This window comes from Oryctolagus cuniculus, chromosome 8 (assembly GCF_964237555.1).
Source record: "Oryctolagus cuniculus chromosome 8, mOryCun1.1, whole genome shotgun sequence".
In the NCBI taxonomy this organism is placed as follows: Eukaryota; Metazoa; Chordata; class Mammalia; order Lagomorpha; family Leporidae; genus Oryctolagus; species Oryctolagus cuniculus.
This window is the reverse complement of record NC_091439.1, coordinates 59747743-59762856: the sequence shown is the minus strand read 5'-3', so window position 1 is coordinate 59762856 and position 15114 is coordinate 59747743. Positions and strand designations below refer to the sequence as shown.

Sequence of the window (15114 nt, the reverse complement as noted above, 5' to 3'; positions counted from 1 at the left end):
GAAGCTGAGGATAGGACTTGGCAAACTTTTTCCAAAGGTCAGATGGCAAATATTTCAGTCTGTGCAGACTGTATGATCTGTGCAACAATTCCACTTTGATATTGTGGTAGAAAAGCAGCCACAGACAATACATATATGAATGAGAATGGCTGTGTCATTTATAAATATACATGGTGGCGAGATCCCACTTACTGTGGTTCTATAGTTTATAAAACCTGGTTTAAGCAAAGGAAAAAAAAAGATACAAGAAAAGATTGAATATCAAAGGAATCAACAGGCTCAAACCTTTGAAGCTTAAGAATAGAGGCTGAAGGCAAATTTTATGGCATGAATGGAGCAAAACACATGTTAGAATTAAAACAGTCTATGAAACAAACCTTTGAGCCTATTTCACAAACATCAATAGGATCATTATCTCCACAGCAGTTTGTGCTCTCATCTGTTTGATGGGGATCTTCCCAAGTCTAAAAAAAAGAAGCAAAGATATAGGTTAATATCCACTATAATATATATCTTAATCTTTCCACACAATTGCAACGTTTTACAAACAGTCGTAATCTAAGGGGGAAATTGTCAAAGATTATACAGGCTAAAATCCAACACCAGGATGCCCCTAAGCATCATTATAGTTAAAACAGATTTACAGTATTTCCTCCCTTCTGTCTCTCAGTTGTCTGTATAATCACATTTGAAAGTGGGTGGTATTTCCAGATATACTCATCTTCCAAGTTTAGTCAACAACTAAGGGCACATTCGCTTCTAGAGTTTCAGTTTGGATGTTGATGCTCTCATCAGCAATGCCCTTGTTTCCATGTTTCCTCTGACTACACTCTAGCTTCTGTCACTAACTGCTTCCTCTGACATGGAAACAGCATACGGGTCTAGCTTTCCATGCTTAAAAAAAAAAAAAAAAAAAAAAACTGCTATTTTCAAAGTCACTTACACTAGAAGAAACCATTTTCACATCATAAACTAAAGAACAAGGCATTATCTAGTAAAGAAAAGAAAATATATTTTTGTCTCATTTCATTCCATTGAAAAAACACTCTACCTGGGCAGGTGTTATGGCATAGCAGGTTAAGCCACTGCCTGCAAAATCGACATGTCAGCTGTTCCACTTCTGACTTCCAATCCAGCTCCTTACTAATGTACCTGGAAATGAGGTGGAAGATGGTCCAAAAGTCTGGACCCCTGCCACTCACATGGGAGACTCAGATCCTGTCCCATCCCTGGCCACTGTGGCTTCCTAGGAAATGAACCAGTGGCTGGAAGATCTCTCTCTCTCTCTCTCTTTGTAACTCTTTCAAATAAATCAATCTTAAGAAATCTCTACCTTTGTCATTAAATCTCAAGACCATGACAAGCATAATACAAAGCTGTTATAAAGTTTAAATATCCCTTAGACACTACCTCTTCCAAATGTCTTGCAACTGTCTGGTTCTAAATGGAATAGAAGTTCCCTAAAATTATTTGCTCTGAATTTACATAAATAGGAGGCAGAGCTTGTGTCATCTTAAGATTCAGAGCTGGCTGTTGCAGCCAATTAGGGAGTGAATCAGTGCACTGTAGATCAAACAATTGATCGATCCATTGATATCTCTTTTTCTCATTATCATCCTTACCCTCTCTGTTGCTCTGCCTTTCAAATAAGCAAATCTTAAAAAAAAAAAAAAAAAAAAAAGAATCTGGGAGCCAGCGCTGTGTATTGTGGTGCAGTGGTGCCACCACTGGCAACGCTGGCATCCCATGTGGGTGTAAGTTCAAGTCTCAGTTACTCTACTTCTTATCCAACTCACTGTTTATATGCCTGGGAATGGAGCAGAAGATGGCCCAAGTCCTTGGGTCCCTGCACTCACGTGGGAGACTTGGAAGAAGCTCCTGGCTCTTGGCTTTTGTCTGGCCCAGCTCCGGCTCTTGTGCCATTTGGGGAGTGAACAAGTTGATGTAAGATCTCACCCTCCCTCTCTGTAACCCTGACTTTCAAATAAATAAATAAATCTTAAAAACAAACAAAAACCTGAGAAGTTCCTCCTTCTTATTGCAGGAACATCCTGTTAACCCTACCCTAGCTCTGCTACTACTCCCAGAGGGAGCAAATATGAAAAGCTAGAAGTCATGCTGGCCTAAAAGAAACATCTAGACTCTAGTCCTACCTGAGCCACTATCTACCTTGGTGGAAGCTTCCAGATCTCAGTTTCCTCAGCTATAAAAAGAACAGCTTAAATTAAACAACCTTTAGATACACCATTAAAATCTATGATCATTAGAGATCACTCATAATCTGCATGAATCCTACAAGTGAACAGGAATGATTTAGCCAATTTTTTTCATCATTAATTTGAATTTGTTATTTCCTTACACTCATGTCATATGAGTCAAAGATGGTCTTCATGTAACTTGCATTCAATTTGGCATCAATGGGTCTTAGTTTCTTGACTGGTTGGTCTGTATTCCCCTCAGAATTCAACCTTCAACATTATTTACCGATTTAGTTTCTCTTGTTGAAGAAATAAGTACACAATCACACAATTCTTAAGCAAACAATGTTGCTAATTTTAGGACCAATTCTCCAAGATTTTCCTTACCAGCAATGAGAATAGACTGGTTCTTTCTATTTTTTCATCCCTGTCTGTAATGCTCTACATCTATATGACTCAGTTTTTACTATTAAGAGAAATACATACTAAATGGCATCTAATTTAATTTGAAATTAAGTATAATTTTAATAGAAATCTTGACACTAAAAATTTGAGCACGCCCTCTTGTGGAGTTTCAGAGATACAACTAGGTACAGAAAATAAAAGCACAAAGTTGAGCTTGGGAAGAAATATCAATAAAAAGTTCAAAACCTTAATGGCTGCTTTATAAAACTGACAAAAAATTAGTCTCCAGAATTTAGAAATAACTTCTACAACTAAATAAGAAAAAGAGCAACCCAACTAAAATGGGCTGAAGACATAATTTTCAAACAGGATATACAGACACCCAGTGTGATCAGAGAAACAAGCATTAAAACTACAATTAAACACTATTTCTAAAATTTAAAAATCTGATCATCCAAAATACTTATAAAGATGTTGGACACCTGAAACTCCATATATTTTCTGGTAGGAACATCAATTGTTACAATTTTTGTAAAGATCTGGGAATACTATTGACCCTCTGTTTCCTTGGATTCAACCAACTGTGGACTGACAACATTTGGAAAAAAAATATTGTATTTGTACTGAACATATGCAGATTTTCTTTCTTTGTCATTATTCCCTGTACAATATAACAATTATTTAAGCAGCTTTCACACTGTATGGGGCACCAATAGTAATCTAGAGATGATGTGCATGCAAATAATATGAAATACCATTCTGTATATGGCAGTGGAGCATCGACAGATTTTGGTATCCATGGCAGGGCGAGAAGGGTGCCTTAGAATCAATCTCTCACAGATACTGAGGGACAATTCCATTTAGTAAAGTAAAAGAAATGTGTAACTCACAATATGCTTCATATATACGTACCGGGATATACCAGTATGTCTAAAGTGCCTGTCTATAAAGGAAAATTTTAGCAAGGGCTGAAGAAAAGCATAACCAAAAACACATAAATAATGCAAAGATAGGAAAACAGTGTTACCTTTCATACAAAGGCTGACTGTAAAGCTATATACATGAATACATCACATAACACATATCACTGATCAAGCTTAAAAGAAATGATTTCTTACGCAGGCGTTTGAAACCAATACCTTATAATCTGTAAGTAAGAATCAATATATTTGTAACTACTATGCTGTCTGGTCCTCAAGTCCCTTCAAAAACTCCTGAACTTTACAAAGCTCTCTACAGGTGGTTCTTGAGAAATCCTTCCTGATATGTCATAATTCCTATCACCAAGTCAAAGGAAGTAAGATTTATCTGCATTTTCCAAATTTCACGCTGGATAAAGAAGCTCTACCAGTTTTTTCACTACTGTCAGCTAATATCAATAACAACAGTATCATCATCAATGAGTACCCACTATGGGGCTAACCACCTTTCTTTGACCATCTCAAACAATACAATAACCTTACAAGGCAGGTATATGATGACACAGATGAACAAAAAGCCTACATGTATTCAGCCACTTGACTCAGGCTATAAAACTAGTAAGGGCACAATATGATTATCTAGGGTCAATGAGCCTTATTTATAGTGAAGTTCAAAATAATAAACACATTAATGGAAGAAATCTTGAATTTTACTTTAGTCCCTCAATATTATCCAGAGAAGTATTCTAATATCCCTGCTGAGAGGTGTAACACTGTAATAACCTGTTAGGTGTGGTAATCTGAATAAACTGTGGGAAGACAAAGATGATTTTTGCCCAGGCTAATCTCAATCTTTGAAGAAGGCATTATGAGGAGAGTAGAAGTTATGAAGGTTATTAGTCTAGACAACTGCCATATGACCCAATCATCCCACTCATGGGAATTTCCCACTCATGGGAATTTACCCAAGGGAAGTGAAATCAGCAAATAAAAGAGTTATCTGCACACCCATGTTTATTGTAGCTCAATTCGCAATAGCTAAGACATGGAATCAACCTAAAATCCCATCAACTGAAAACTGGATAAATTATGGGATATGTACACTATGGAATACTATACAGCATGTAAAAAAATGAAATCTAGTCATCTGCAACAAAATGGATGAATCTGGAGAACATCATACTTAGTGAAATAAGCCAGTTTCAAAGAGACAAAAACTATATATTTTCCCTGATCTGTGCTAACTAATGGAGCACCTAAAAGGAAATCTGTAGAAGTGAAATTGACACTTTTAGAAACAATGACTTGAACAGCCCTTGACTGTCAAGGAATAGATTTTTTTTCATACTATTTGTTGGGCTCTCTACTTAACACAGAGTTAATCATATGTATTTAAAATCAATTGAAAATAGATTTCAGTAAAAAATAAGAGTGGGAATAAGAGAAGGAGAAGCAAGTTTCTAACTGTGAAGCTATATAGTTCTGCATACATTCTTACAGACTTATCTCTAAGGGTACAGTTTATTTATTTTTTTGACAGGCAGAGTGGAGAGTGAGTGAGAGAAAGAGACAGAGAGAGAGACAGAGAGAAAGGTCTTCCTTTTGCTGTTGGTTCACCCTCCAATGGCCGCCGCAGCCGGCGCACTGCGGCCAGCGCATTGCGCTGATCCGGAGCCAGGAGCCAGGTGCCTCTCCTGGTCTCCCATGGGGTGCAGGGCCCAAGGACTTGGGCCATCCTCCACTGCACTCCCGAGCCATAGCAGAGAGCTGGCCTGGAAGAGGTGCAACCAGGACAGAATCTGGCTCCCCAGCCGGGATTAGAACCCAGTGTGCTGGCGCCGCAGGCGGAGGATTAGCCTACTGAGCCATGGTGCCGGCCAAGGGTACAGTTTAAAAACTTGTCATGGGACCCCAAATCCCATTAAGCTGGGTGGTAAAAATGCCATCTTAAGTGTTGAAGTGAACATACCAAGTGTTAAAGTGATCATATAGACAGGATTAAGTATTAACTGGATCCAATAAATAGGATTAAGTGTCTGCAATAGATAGAACTAAAAAGGAATGAATGCTCCAACATGGGAAGCAGTCCATACAGCAGACTCATAGAATGACAAATGCCCTAAACAGCACTCTGACCTCAGAATCAGCCCTTAAAGCATTCTGGTCTAGCTGAAAAGCCCAAGAGAGCATTTCAGGCATGGAAAGCCAAGACACTGTGGCAAAAAAATGCCCTACTTAAAGGACCTCGGTGGGTTGAGACCTCAGTGGAAAGAAGTGGCCATCAAAGAAGGATGTACTTCTCTGAAGGGAGAACTTCCACAGTGGAAAGAAGTGGCCATCAAAGAAGGATGTACTTCTCTGAAGGGAGAACTTCCACTTTGCATATGGCTTTGTCTAAATACTGACAGAGTTTGTGGATTCAAAAGGCTTCTACAGCATAGGCAGCTCATGTCAAGAGCCTTGGGTGATCACTGACGTCATACATAAGAATACTAATTGTTAACAACAGGAGTCGCTGTGCACTAATTTCCCATGCAGGACCTCTGTCCTCAGTAAGTTGTATCATTGAGAGTTAACTGTAAAACTTGTTTTCAAACAGTTTGTGTGTGTGTATGTGTGTGTGTGCAAATTGTTGAAATCTTTACTTAGTATAGAGTTGGTCTTCTCTATATAAAGTTAATTGAAAATGAATCTTAGTGGAAAATGGGACTGGGAAAGGGAAAAGGAGGGGGAGGGGTGAGAGCATAGGTATGGTGGGAAGAATCACTGTATTCCTAATGCTGTACCTATGAAATTCATATTCCTTAAATAAAAGGTTTCTTTGGTGGGAAAAATAAATAAATAAAATTTAAAAAAAGAAAAAAAATAGTCTGGACAGCTGAAGGTCTGAAATAATGATGGCAAAATGATGAATTAAATGTTCTTTCACATACATTTGGCTTCGTAACTGCTCTGAACAAAATTTCCTGTGTTACAGGACAAATCATTGGAGAATAGCAGAGTCCAGTCCCACACATCCCTATGAAATGTCATACACACAACGCATTCACTAATCTACTCATCTCACAAGAACACTTCTCGATAATCTACTCTGTACTAAGCACTAAGTTGGGAAGTCGGAATAAATCATAGAATCCTTCCATCAGAAAATCTGCATTGTGGCTGGGGAAAAAAATTGACAATAAACATAATAACTAAATATTACAGCAGGTTACAGTTTGGTAAGTATTACAGTATAATGAAAAATATAAAGTACAGAAGAAGAAGTGGGAATATGGGAGGGAGGGTTAGAAATTTTAAAGGGAGCTTGACAGACATGAGGAAAATGACTTACAAACACTGAGTATCAACATACCATATGTGGTAGGTATTTTATGTTCTCCATTTCACAGACAAACAAAGGGATGGCCCAGGAAAACAAGAAGTATCATGCCTAAGGTCACATCCATGGTAAGTGCTAACCTAGCTCCCAAACCCACATGCTGATTATGCTGCTTTGATCTTAAATCTCATCCAAGTTGGTACATTCAACACATATAATGCTCCCTGACACATAAATCCTTAACAAATGTTTAAAGACACAGGCAAGCACATGGACTTTAGTTTAACCCCCACTTTCTCTGCTTTGGGTATCTCTGTATTTGTCTCTAATTCCATGGCTTCTCTGGTCTTCCCTTCATTCACATATCCTCTCCTACAGACAGTATTTGCTCTGATTTACAGAATTTTCTTAACCTGTTACTGTTGGATCAAAAAAAAAAAAATGTGTATTTAGGCATCCTGGGAGTCAGAAAACCTGCTTTCATGGTTTCCGCCAATATTCTCATTCTAAGCACGTCATTCTAAAAGTGCCCATTTTAGGGGCTGGCACCGTGGCTCACTTGGTTAATCCTCCGCCTGCGGCGCCAGCATCCCATATAGGAGCCGACTTCTAGTCCCGGTTGCTCCTCTTCCAGTCCAGCTCTCTGCTGTGGCCCTGGAGAGCAGTGGAGGCTGGCCAGGTCCTTGGGCCCTGCACCCGCATGGGAGACCAGGAGGAAGCACCTGGCTCCTGCCTTTGGATCGGCACAGCACACTGGACATAGCAGCCATTTGGGGGGTGAACCAACGGAAGGAAGACCTTTTTCTCTGTCTCTCTCTCTCACTGTCTAACTCTGCCTATCAAATTAAAAAAAAAAAAAAAAAAAAAGGTGCCCATTTTAAGCAAGAATGTATCTGCCCCTGTAGAGTACCTGCATCAAAGACAGCCTAAATCTTTAAAAATCATTTACCTTTTTTCTTTTCCTCTCAACATTTATTTTACAAAGGTGGCTGTTTTCTTCGGGTTGGATTAAGCAAGATCCCTTTTCCTCATATATTCCCCCCAGTGCATCTTGGAATATTGTGCAAAATATTAAAATAAATGAAAATATAAAAACTAAATCTCCAGCCAGATAGATGGTCTAATGGTTTTTAAAAACAAAAAGGTACATGCTTCTCTATGTTTTCAAATCCTAGACTTCTGACTCAGCATATTCTCCAGGTTATTCTCCAATAGGAATGCTGTTTTATCATTATCCAGTTCTTGTTTTCCTTGGTTTCAGTACCTTCCACTTAAAAATTTTGACAAGCTTACAACATTGAATAATACAAGCAAAGTTGCCTATTTACAATAAGATCTGAAAAAAAACCTAGATACTCATCTATTCAAGTTTAAAAAATAAAATCCATGGTATCAATTAATAAACATGTAAAAACCAAACTTGTGATATTTAAAGTCATGACTGCAAAGAAAGCCTTGTTTAAGAATTCTCACTGACAACAGCCAAGCCCAGAAAATGAAATGTGTTTAAAGCATCAAATGTGAACATTTGATATGCCTAACTCCAAGAACTTGAGTAAAGACATATATATTGTTTGAAATAAAATTTATTGATACAATAAACTTCACATTAAAAAAATTTCAAATTTACAAATCTCGCAAACTGACAAGTCCTCAGAATCAATTTAAATTCAAGTAGTTCACAGGATTTACAAGGCAATTTTTTCAAGAGACAGAGAAGTTTTACCATTATAACTAAAATGTTACCTGAGGGAGAGCACCATAATTCCATATATAACCCTTGTGAGGGAAGATATTTGCCACATAGCGCAGCTTGCCATGCTTTACATCTTGTTTAATGGGATTCAATGGCTCCTTGGTGGCAATCTAAAAGATCACAGGAGAAAAAAGGGGGACGGGGTTGAGAAACGGTTAGTCCTATATCCAAATAGCATTTTTAAAATCTGCTTTCGTATTCCAATGCAATGATCAAAGGTATTTTAAAATAAATTGAGGCAGCTCTTATTCTTAATTTACAGTCCTGTGTAGGAAAAACTATCTGGAAAGGAAACATGTGATGACATTTTAGACACTCTATTATTTATATACTCCATCCTTTCTAACACATACAATAAAATGACAAGGAGAAAAACTAATCACTGTATTTTTTTTATTAGTCATCTATGACTTTTTACTACTACTAATCTATGACAATAAAGTTAACTCAAAGATTCTCCTCACATGCTCAATCGTGAGCAAATGAATACCTTTCCTCCGAGGACTACAGCAATACAAGGATGTTCACTTGTGCCACTTATATTTAACATAATACTGGAAATTCTTGCCAGAGCTATTAAGCAAGAGAAATAAAGGCATCTATGTAGGAAAGGAAGAAATGAAATGGTCACTGTTTGCTCATAACATGATTTCCATATACAGAATACTTTTAAAAGACTCCACCAAAAAACCTGATTGAATTAATGGATAACACAGCAAAATCATGACAAAAAAATCAATACGCAGATGTCAGTAGCATTTCCATACACTAACAATAAACTATCTAAAAATGAAATCAAGAGGACAATCCCCATTCATAATAGCAACAAAATAAAATACTTTGACTTAAGGTAAAAGACCTGTACAGTGAAAACCTAAAATATTGATGAAACAAAGTTGAAGATGACAAAAATACACAGAAGGACATCCATGTTCATGGAGTGGAAGGAATTAACATTGTTAAAATGTCCACACTACCCACATCTACAGATTCAACATAATCCATATAAAAATTCCAACATAATTTTTTATAGAAATAAAAAAATTCAGCCGGTGCTGCGGCTCAATAGGCTAATCCTCCGCCTGCGGCACTAGCACCCCGGGTTCTAGTCCTGGTCGGGGTGCCGGATTCTGTCCCAGTTGCTCCTCTTCCAGACCAGCTCTCTGTTGTGGCCTGAGAGTGCAGTGGAGGATGGCCCAAGTCCTTGGGCCCTACACCCGCATGGGAGACCAGGAGAAGCACCTGGCTTCTGGCTTCGGATCAGCGCGGTGTGCCAGCCGCAGCGTGCTGGCCGCAGCGGCCATTGGGGGGGTGAATCAACGGTAAAAGGAAGACCTTTCTCTCTCTCTCTCTCACTGTCCACTCTGCCTGCCAAAAAATAAAGAAATAAAAAAATTCCAAAACTCTTAAGAACTATAAAAAACCCTGAACACAAGACATTCATGAGCAAAAAGAATAAAAATGGCAGCTTCACAAGTCTGATTTCAAACTACAAATCCACAGTATTTAATACAACACTGGGGTGAGTGTTCAGCTCAGTGGTTAAGACCCCATTTAAGTTGCTTTCATCCCATATCAGAGAGTCTAGTTCAAGTTCCTGGTTCTGCTTCTGAATCTAACTTCCTAGATGACAGCTCAAGTATATGGGTCTCTGCCACCTACAATGGAGACCCAGACTGAGTTCCAGGCTGCTGGCTAAGTCCTGGCCCAGGCCTAACTGATGTGTTGAGGAGTAAACCAGTTGACAGAAGCGTGCGTGTGTGCGTGTGTGTGTGCACACGTGTGCTCTCACTCTCTCTCTCTCTCCCTTTCAAATAAAATGAGAATAAATAAAGATTAAAAAAAAATCACACGACGTTCCTGGAAAAAGAAGTATTGACATTGAACAATGGAACAAAATAGAGAGCACAGAAATAATCCATTAATAAATCATATGATTCCATATTCCACAAATATATACAATTATAAAATGTTCAAGATGAAATTTTTTAAATCACAAAAAATGGTGACCAGTGATTTCATTTTCACATGATTTTTCTATAAAATATATTCACACCACCATTCAAAAAGAAAAATAAAAACTACATTATACACACACACTACATACAAAATAACCCAATGCAATTCTGAATGAGAAAACACTACCTAAATTAGGACGAATACCAAGAATACCACCAATTCTTAAATCTTATACCTAACCAACATACAGAGTAGCAAGACTGATGAAACATTATACTTGAAACAAGATTAAAAGAAGACTCTAATATTATTACTTTTTCCTAATAAAATGCTAACAAAAAATTTTCTACTAAGACCTAGTGAAATTAATGACAATTCTCCAAATATAAATCCTGAAAAATACACAACTATAAATCAAAATTTTATTTAAATACTTAAAGTAATATTTGCCACCACATCCAAAGTTGTAGAAGACTTAACAAACTAAATAAATTAAGTGCTACAAATTAAATTCTACTCAGAATCACAGGGGATCTTACCCAACTGAACAAAGAATGAAATTCTAAAAAGCAAAAGGTAAGTTCTTGGTAGGTTCCTGTTTCATGGGAAAGACAAAAATCTTAAAAATGCTAACTAAGGGGTTTCAGAGCACCAGGGGTGCTCTGAAAATATTTGCCACTTTCAAAGAAAGGGGAGACGAAAATTAAGTAATTTTGCATATAAGAAACCAGAATGGCAAACTGACAACCCCTCTTTGTAAAGCACACACTCAGATTTAAATATTTTTGTTTTTAAAAGAAAATCTAAGTTCAACTTATTTTCAGTATCAAGAAGTCTGTCAACCAACCCAAATTCAAAATATTATGGCAAACAATTTTAAACATCTTCATGTCATTATAAAGTTGTCACTTCAATTTCATATTAACAGAAAATATCCATACCTCCATTTTAGCATTTGTCCACCGAGGTACTTCTACAACCATGTTAAACAAATTCTGCAGTTAAAACAAAAAAGAGAGAGAACTTTTTTGATTATTTTTTACCTTTATATTCATTGCCCCTACAAGAATGCTCAAGTTTTCCTATCAAAAAATGTTTAGAGTCTACATGATATGCTTATCTTCCTAATATCTAATATTTTTCTAAAAATTAAAGAAGTTGCTTAGGAACAGGAGAATTTAAGCCACCATGTTACCTGGCTACTACTGCACAGCACTAGCGGTTACTGCATGTCTGGAAGTATCTGTGCAGAGCACTGACTATTAGAATGGAGTCAGAAAATGTTCGTTCATGTTTATTCTCCAACTAAAATAGGAGAGAGAGAGGCTGCATTCCCTCATGTAAGCATTCAGTCTCAGTTTTCCATTCTGAAAATCTGTCACTCACCACACAAGGCCATTAGGAAGATCAACTGTATAATTTAAATGAAAATATACAGAATATGATGAAGTAAAACATTTTGAAAATACTAAGACCACGTTTAAATCCAAGTTATGATTATGAATTAAAATTCAGGATATCAACCATTAGACTGATGTCTATTTAAAGTCAGCTTGCACAGCCAGTGATTTCATATTCCCTTAAGTTACAAATGGACCACTGCTTCTTTTTCTCACTTCTGAGCCTAACAGAATGCTTAAATCAAGAGACTCTGAGTCACAACAGCAAGTAAAAATAATTTCCCAGTTTGCCTTCCAAAAAGAGAATCAAAGTTAAAGTTGATTTGCATACCATTTTGCTATCAATAACTAACAACTTACGGATACACTTTGGTTTAAAACAGTGCTACTTCAAGTATGGCCATGGACCAAGTCCAATCTGCAACCTGATCATTATTGATTCATTTAGACATATTTGTAGCACCTGGACAGAGTAATTTTCAAGTCCATTGAATTTTTAATAATAAAAAACTAGAACTTATATTCTATTTTCGCAATAATTTAATTTTATTTTTTTTAAGTTATCAGTTTACAAGAGATTGGAAATCCAAAAAACTAGTCCTTCACCACAGATTATCTGAGAGACAGTGATTTCATATTCTCAATTGTGCCACACATCAAAATCACCTGGTGAGCTTTGGCCAATTTAAAGCTCTCTAACCGGGGCTGGTGCTGTGGCACTGCGGGTTAAAGCACTGGCTTACAGTGCCAGCATTCCATATGGGTGTTGGTTTGAGTCCTGGTTGCTCCACTTTCCATCCATCTCTCTGCTAATGACCTGGGAAAGCAGTAGAAGATGGTCCAAGTCCTTGGGCCCCTGCGCCCCCGGGGGAGACCCAGAAGAAGCTCCTGACTCCTGGTTCCTGGCTCTGGATTGGCCCAGCTCCAGCCATTGTGGCCATTTGGGGAGTGAACTAGCGGATGGAGGATCTCTCTCTGTCTCTATTTCTCTAACTCTGCTTTCAAATAAATAAAATAAATCTTTAAAAAAAAGTGAAATAAAAAAAAGCTCTCCAGGCAATTTTAATATGCAGCTGAGGCTGGTTTAAAGCATTGCAAAATCCTAAGGGTTCTTTGTGAAACACAGGATGCTGTTAATTCAAAGAATGCCATTTACACAATTAATGCAAATACATATTGAACCACAAAAGTAATGATGGCTTTATTAAGTTTTTCCAGATAAAACGAAAGGTTACAAATGGCAAAATCTTAAATTCATAATGAGATTCACAACAAAGCCGAGAATGTATTCTCTACAATTGCTCCTTGGTTGAAAGTCTCATACCTATCTTAGCAACGTTATACACAGGCCTGCTGCTATGTTTCATTTCCCATGCTCTTTTATGAGGTACCCCTGCACCTGTTTAAATATATCTGAAGTAGCTGTTAAAAAGAAAAACTGAAGTAAATAGCAGATGTTTGCATAATTTATTCATCTCTGAAAGCCTAGCTATAGGAGAACAAATGCATATGGCTGAACACTCTGAGATGAGAGAAGACCAAGCTGGTGACAATCATTTTTTTATACAATGACACCTACCAAACCACTCCCAGAGACTTGAGTTAGGCTGAAACAATAATAAATGAATAGATTTGAATTTTAAGCCTGTAAACCACACAACTCTCTCTCTCATCACTAGTTCCTGATCACTGCCTGAGCTTACTGCCTGTCAGTCTTGCTTCCCTCAAGCTAAAATGCATTCAGCCTGGAATTTTTTTAAAGCTGTTGTGAGTCTGGTTTTCCTCAAATTAGTGGTAATTTTAAACCAACAATGTTCTGCCAAAATTTATTAGAAAATCAAAAGATAAAAGGGGCATGAAACAAATCAGAAAGTTGTATATATGGCAGAGATAGTTAATTCCCCTTTAAGTCTTTTTTTTTCTTCTCTTCATTTTTACCTTGTATTTCTGTTGCAGAAACAAACAAGAAAAACTAGTAACATACATGAAAAAGCAGTCAGTATGCTTTATACACTAAAGGAATAAAAAGAAAGAAATCACTCTTCTTTCCTCTCTAACTCTTAAACTTTCAATTAAATTCAAATTAGACAGCCCCCAAAATATAAAACTGTGTTCTAGGAATTACATTTAAATCTGACTGTCTGGACTAAGGCTTTATTTTTGCCATGAAAGTGACTGTTTCAGGTGAACACACAGAGTCCCCAGGAACCCACAAAGCCTTGAATCTTTGAATATATGTTCCCCCTACATCTACAACAGTAATTCTCAAACTTCATGTCTGGGGTGCACCTGGGACACTTGTTCAATGTCTACATTAATGAGGCCCCATCAAGCAGAGACTCTCATTGAGTAGATATGGAATGGGGCCAGGAATATGAATTTTAATCAAGCATTCTAAGTGGTTCTAGTGTAGATGACTCAAGAACCATTCTGACAAGCATCGGTTTAGGAAAACAGAAAATGAATGGCAGGCAAAAGTTATAAGAATTAAACAGTTCCACACAGCTACGTATAGAAGTGAATTCAAAGGCTAGATTCCTAAGTTTCAGTTAAGGCAGAGGACACATGGAAATGGGGTTAGAAAAGTAAACTGAAGGCAGGAAGGTGGCAGGAGAAGCTGTCTAGCACCAGCAGGATGACAGGGCACCTAGAGCAAGAGATGGGATGGCAAACGACAATCAGTCTGTTCTTGTCTTAGGAAAAGAACTCAAAGATTTGACAGCCACATATTTAAAGCATTTATTTAAATATTAACTTTAGCATATAGTTGGTTAACTTTTTTCTTCTCTTATCCCAAAAACTTATTGGAGGGAAAAAAAAAAAAAGGCCTCTCAAACCATCTTCTCTCTCAATAAAATAAAGAAATGGACAAACTTTCAAGTATACCATGGACTTCAGACCACCCACCATGATTAAGCAACTTGCTACTAAAATATGGGTTCATGCCTTGATTCTACGAAATGGCAATGGAGTACCTATAACAGAGATAGAACATAGAACAGAGGTTACTAGGGGCTTAGAGGCAGAAGAAAATGGGCAATGATTTAATGAATACAGAGTTTCAGGTTATGATGAAAAATTCTGGAGATGGACAGTGGTGATGATTGCACAGTGATGTAAAAGTATCTAGTGACACTGAATTGTACTAAAAAAG

At 37.3% G+C, this 15114-nt stretch overlaps 1 protein-coding gene across 4 annotated transcripts in view; it reads right to left on the bottom strand.

The window, feature by feature from the left end:
* PPA2 (inorganic pyrophosphatase 2) overlaps nucleotides 1-15114 on the bottom strand; it is a 105982-nt gene that overhangs the window by 66637 nt on the left and 24231 nt on the right. For all 4 annotated transcript variants that reach the window (XM_051820137.2, XM_070047783.1, XM_051820136.2 and 1 more), the window contains 3 exons: nucleotides 11502-11555; nucleotides 8592-8711; nucleotides 378-464 (listed from right to left, as the gene is read on the bottom strand). In XM_051820137.2, the coding sequence (XP_051676097.1) occupies nucleotides 378-464; nucleotides 8592-8711; nucleotides 11502-11555 (261 nt within the window). The remainder of the gene's footprint in view (nucleotides 1-377; nucleotides 465-8591; nucleotides 8712-11501; nucleotides 11556-15114) is intronic.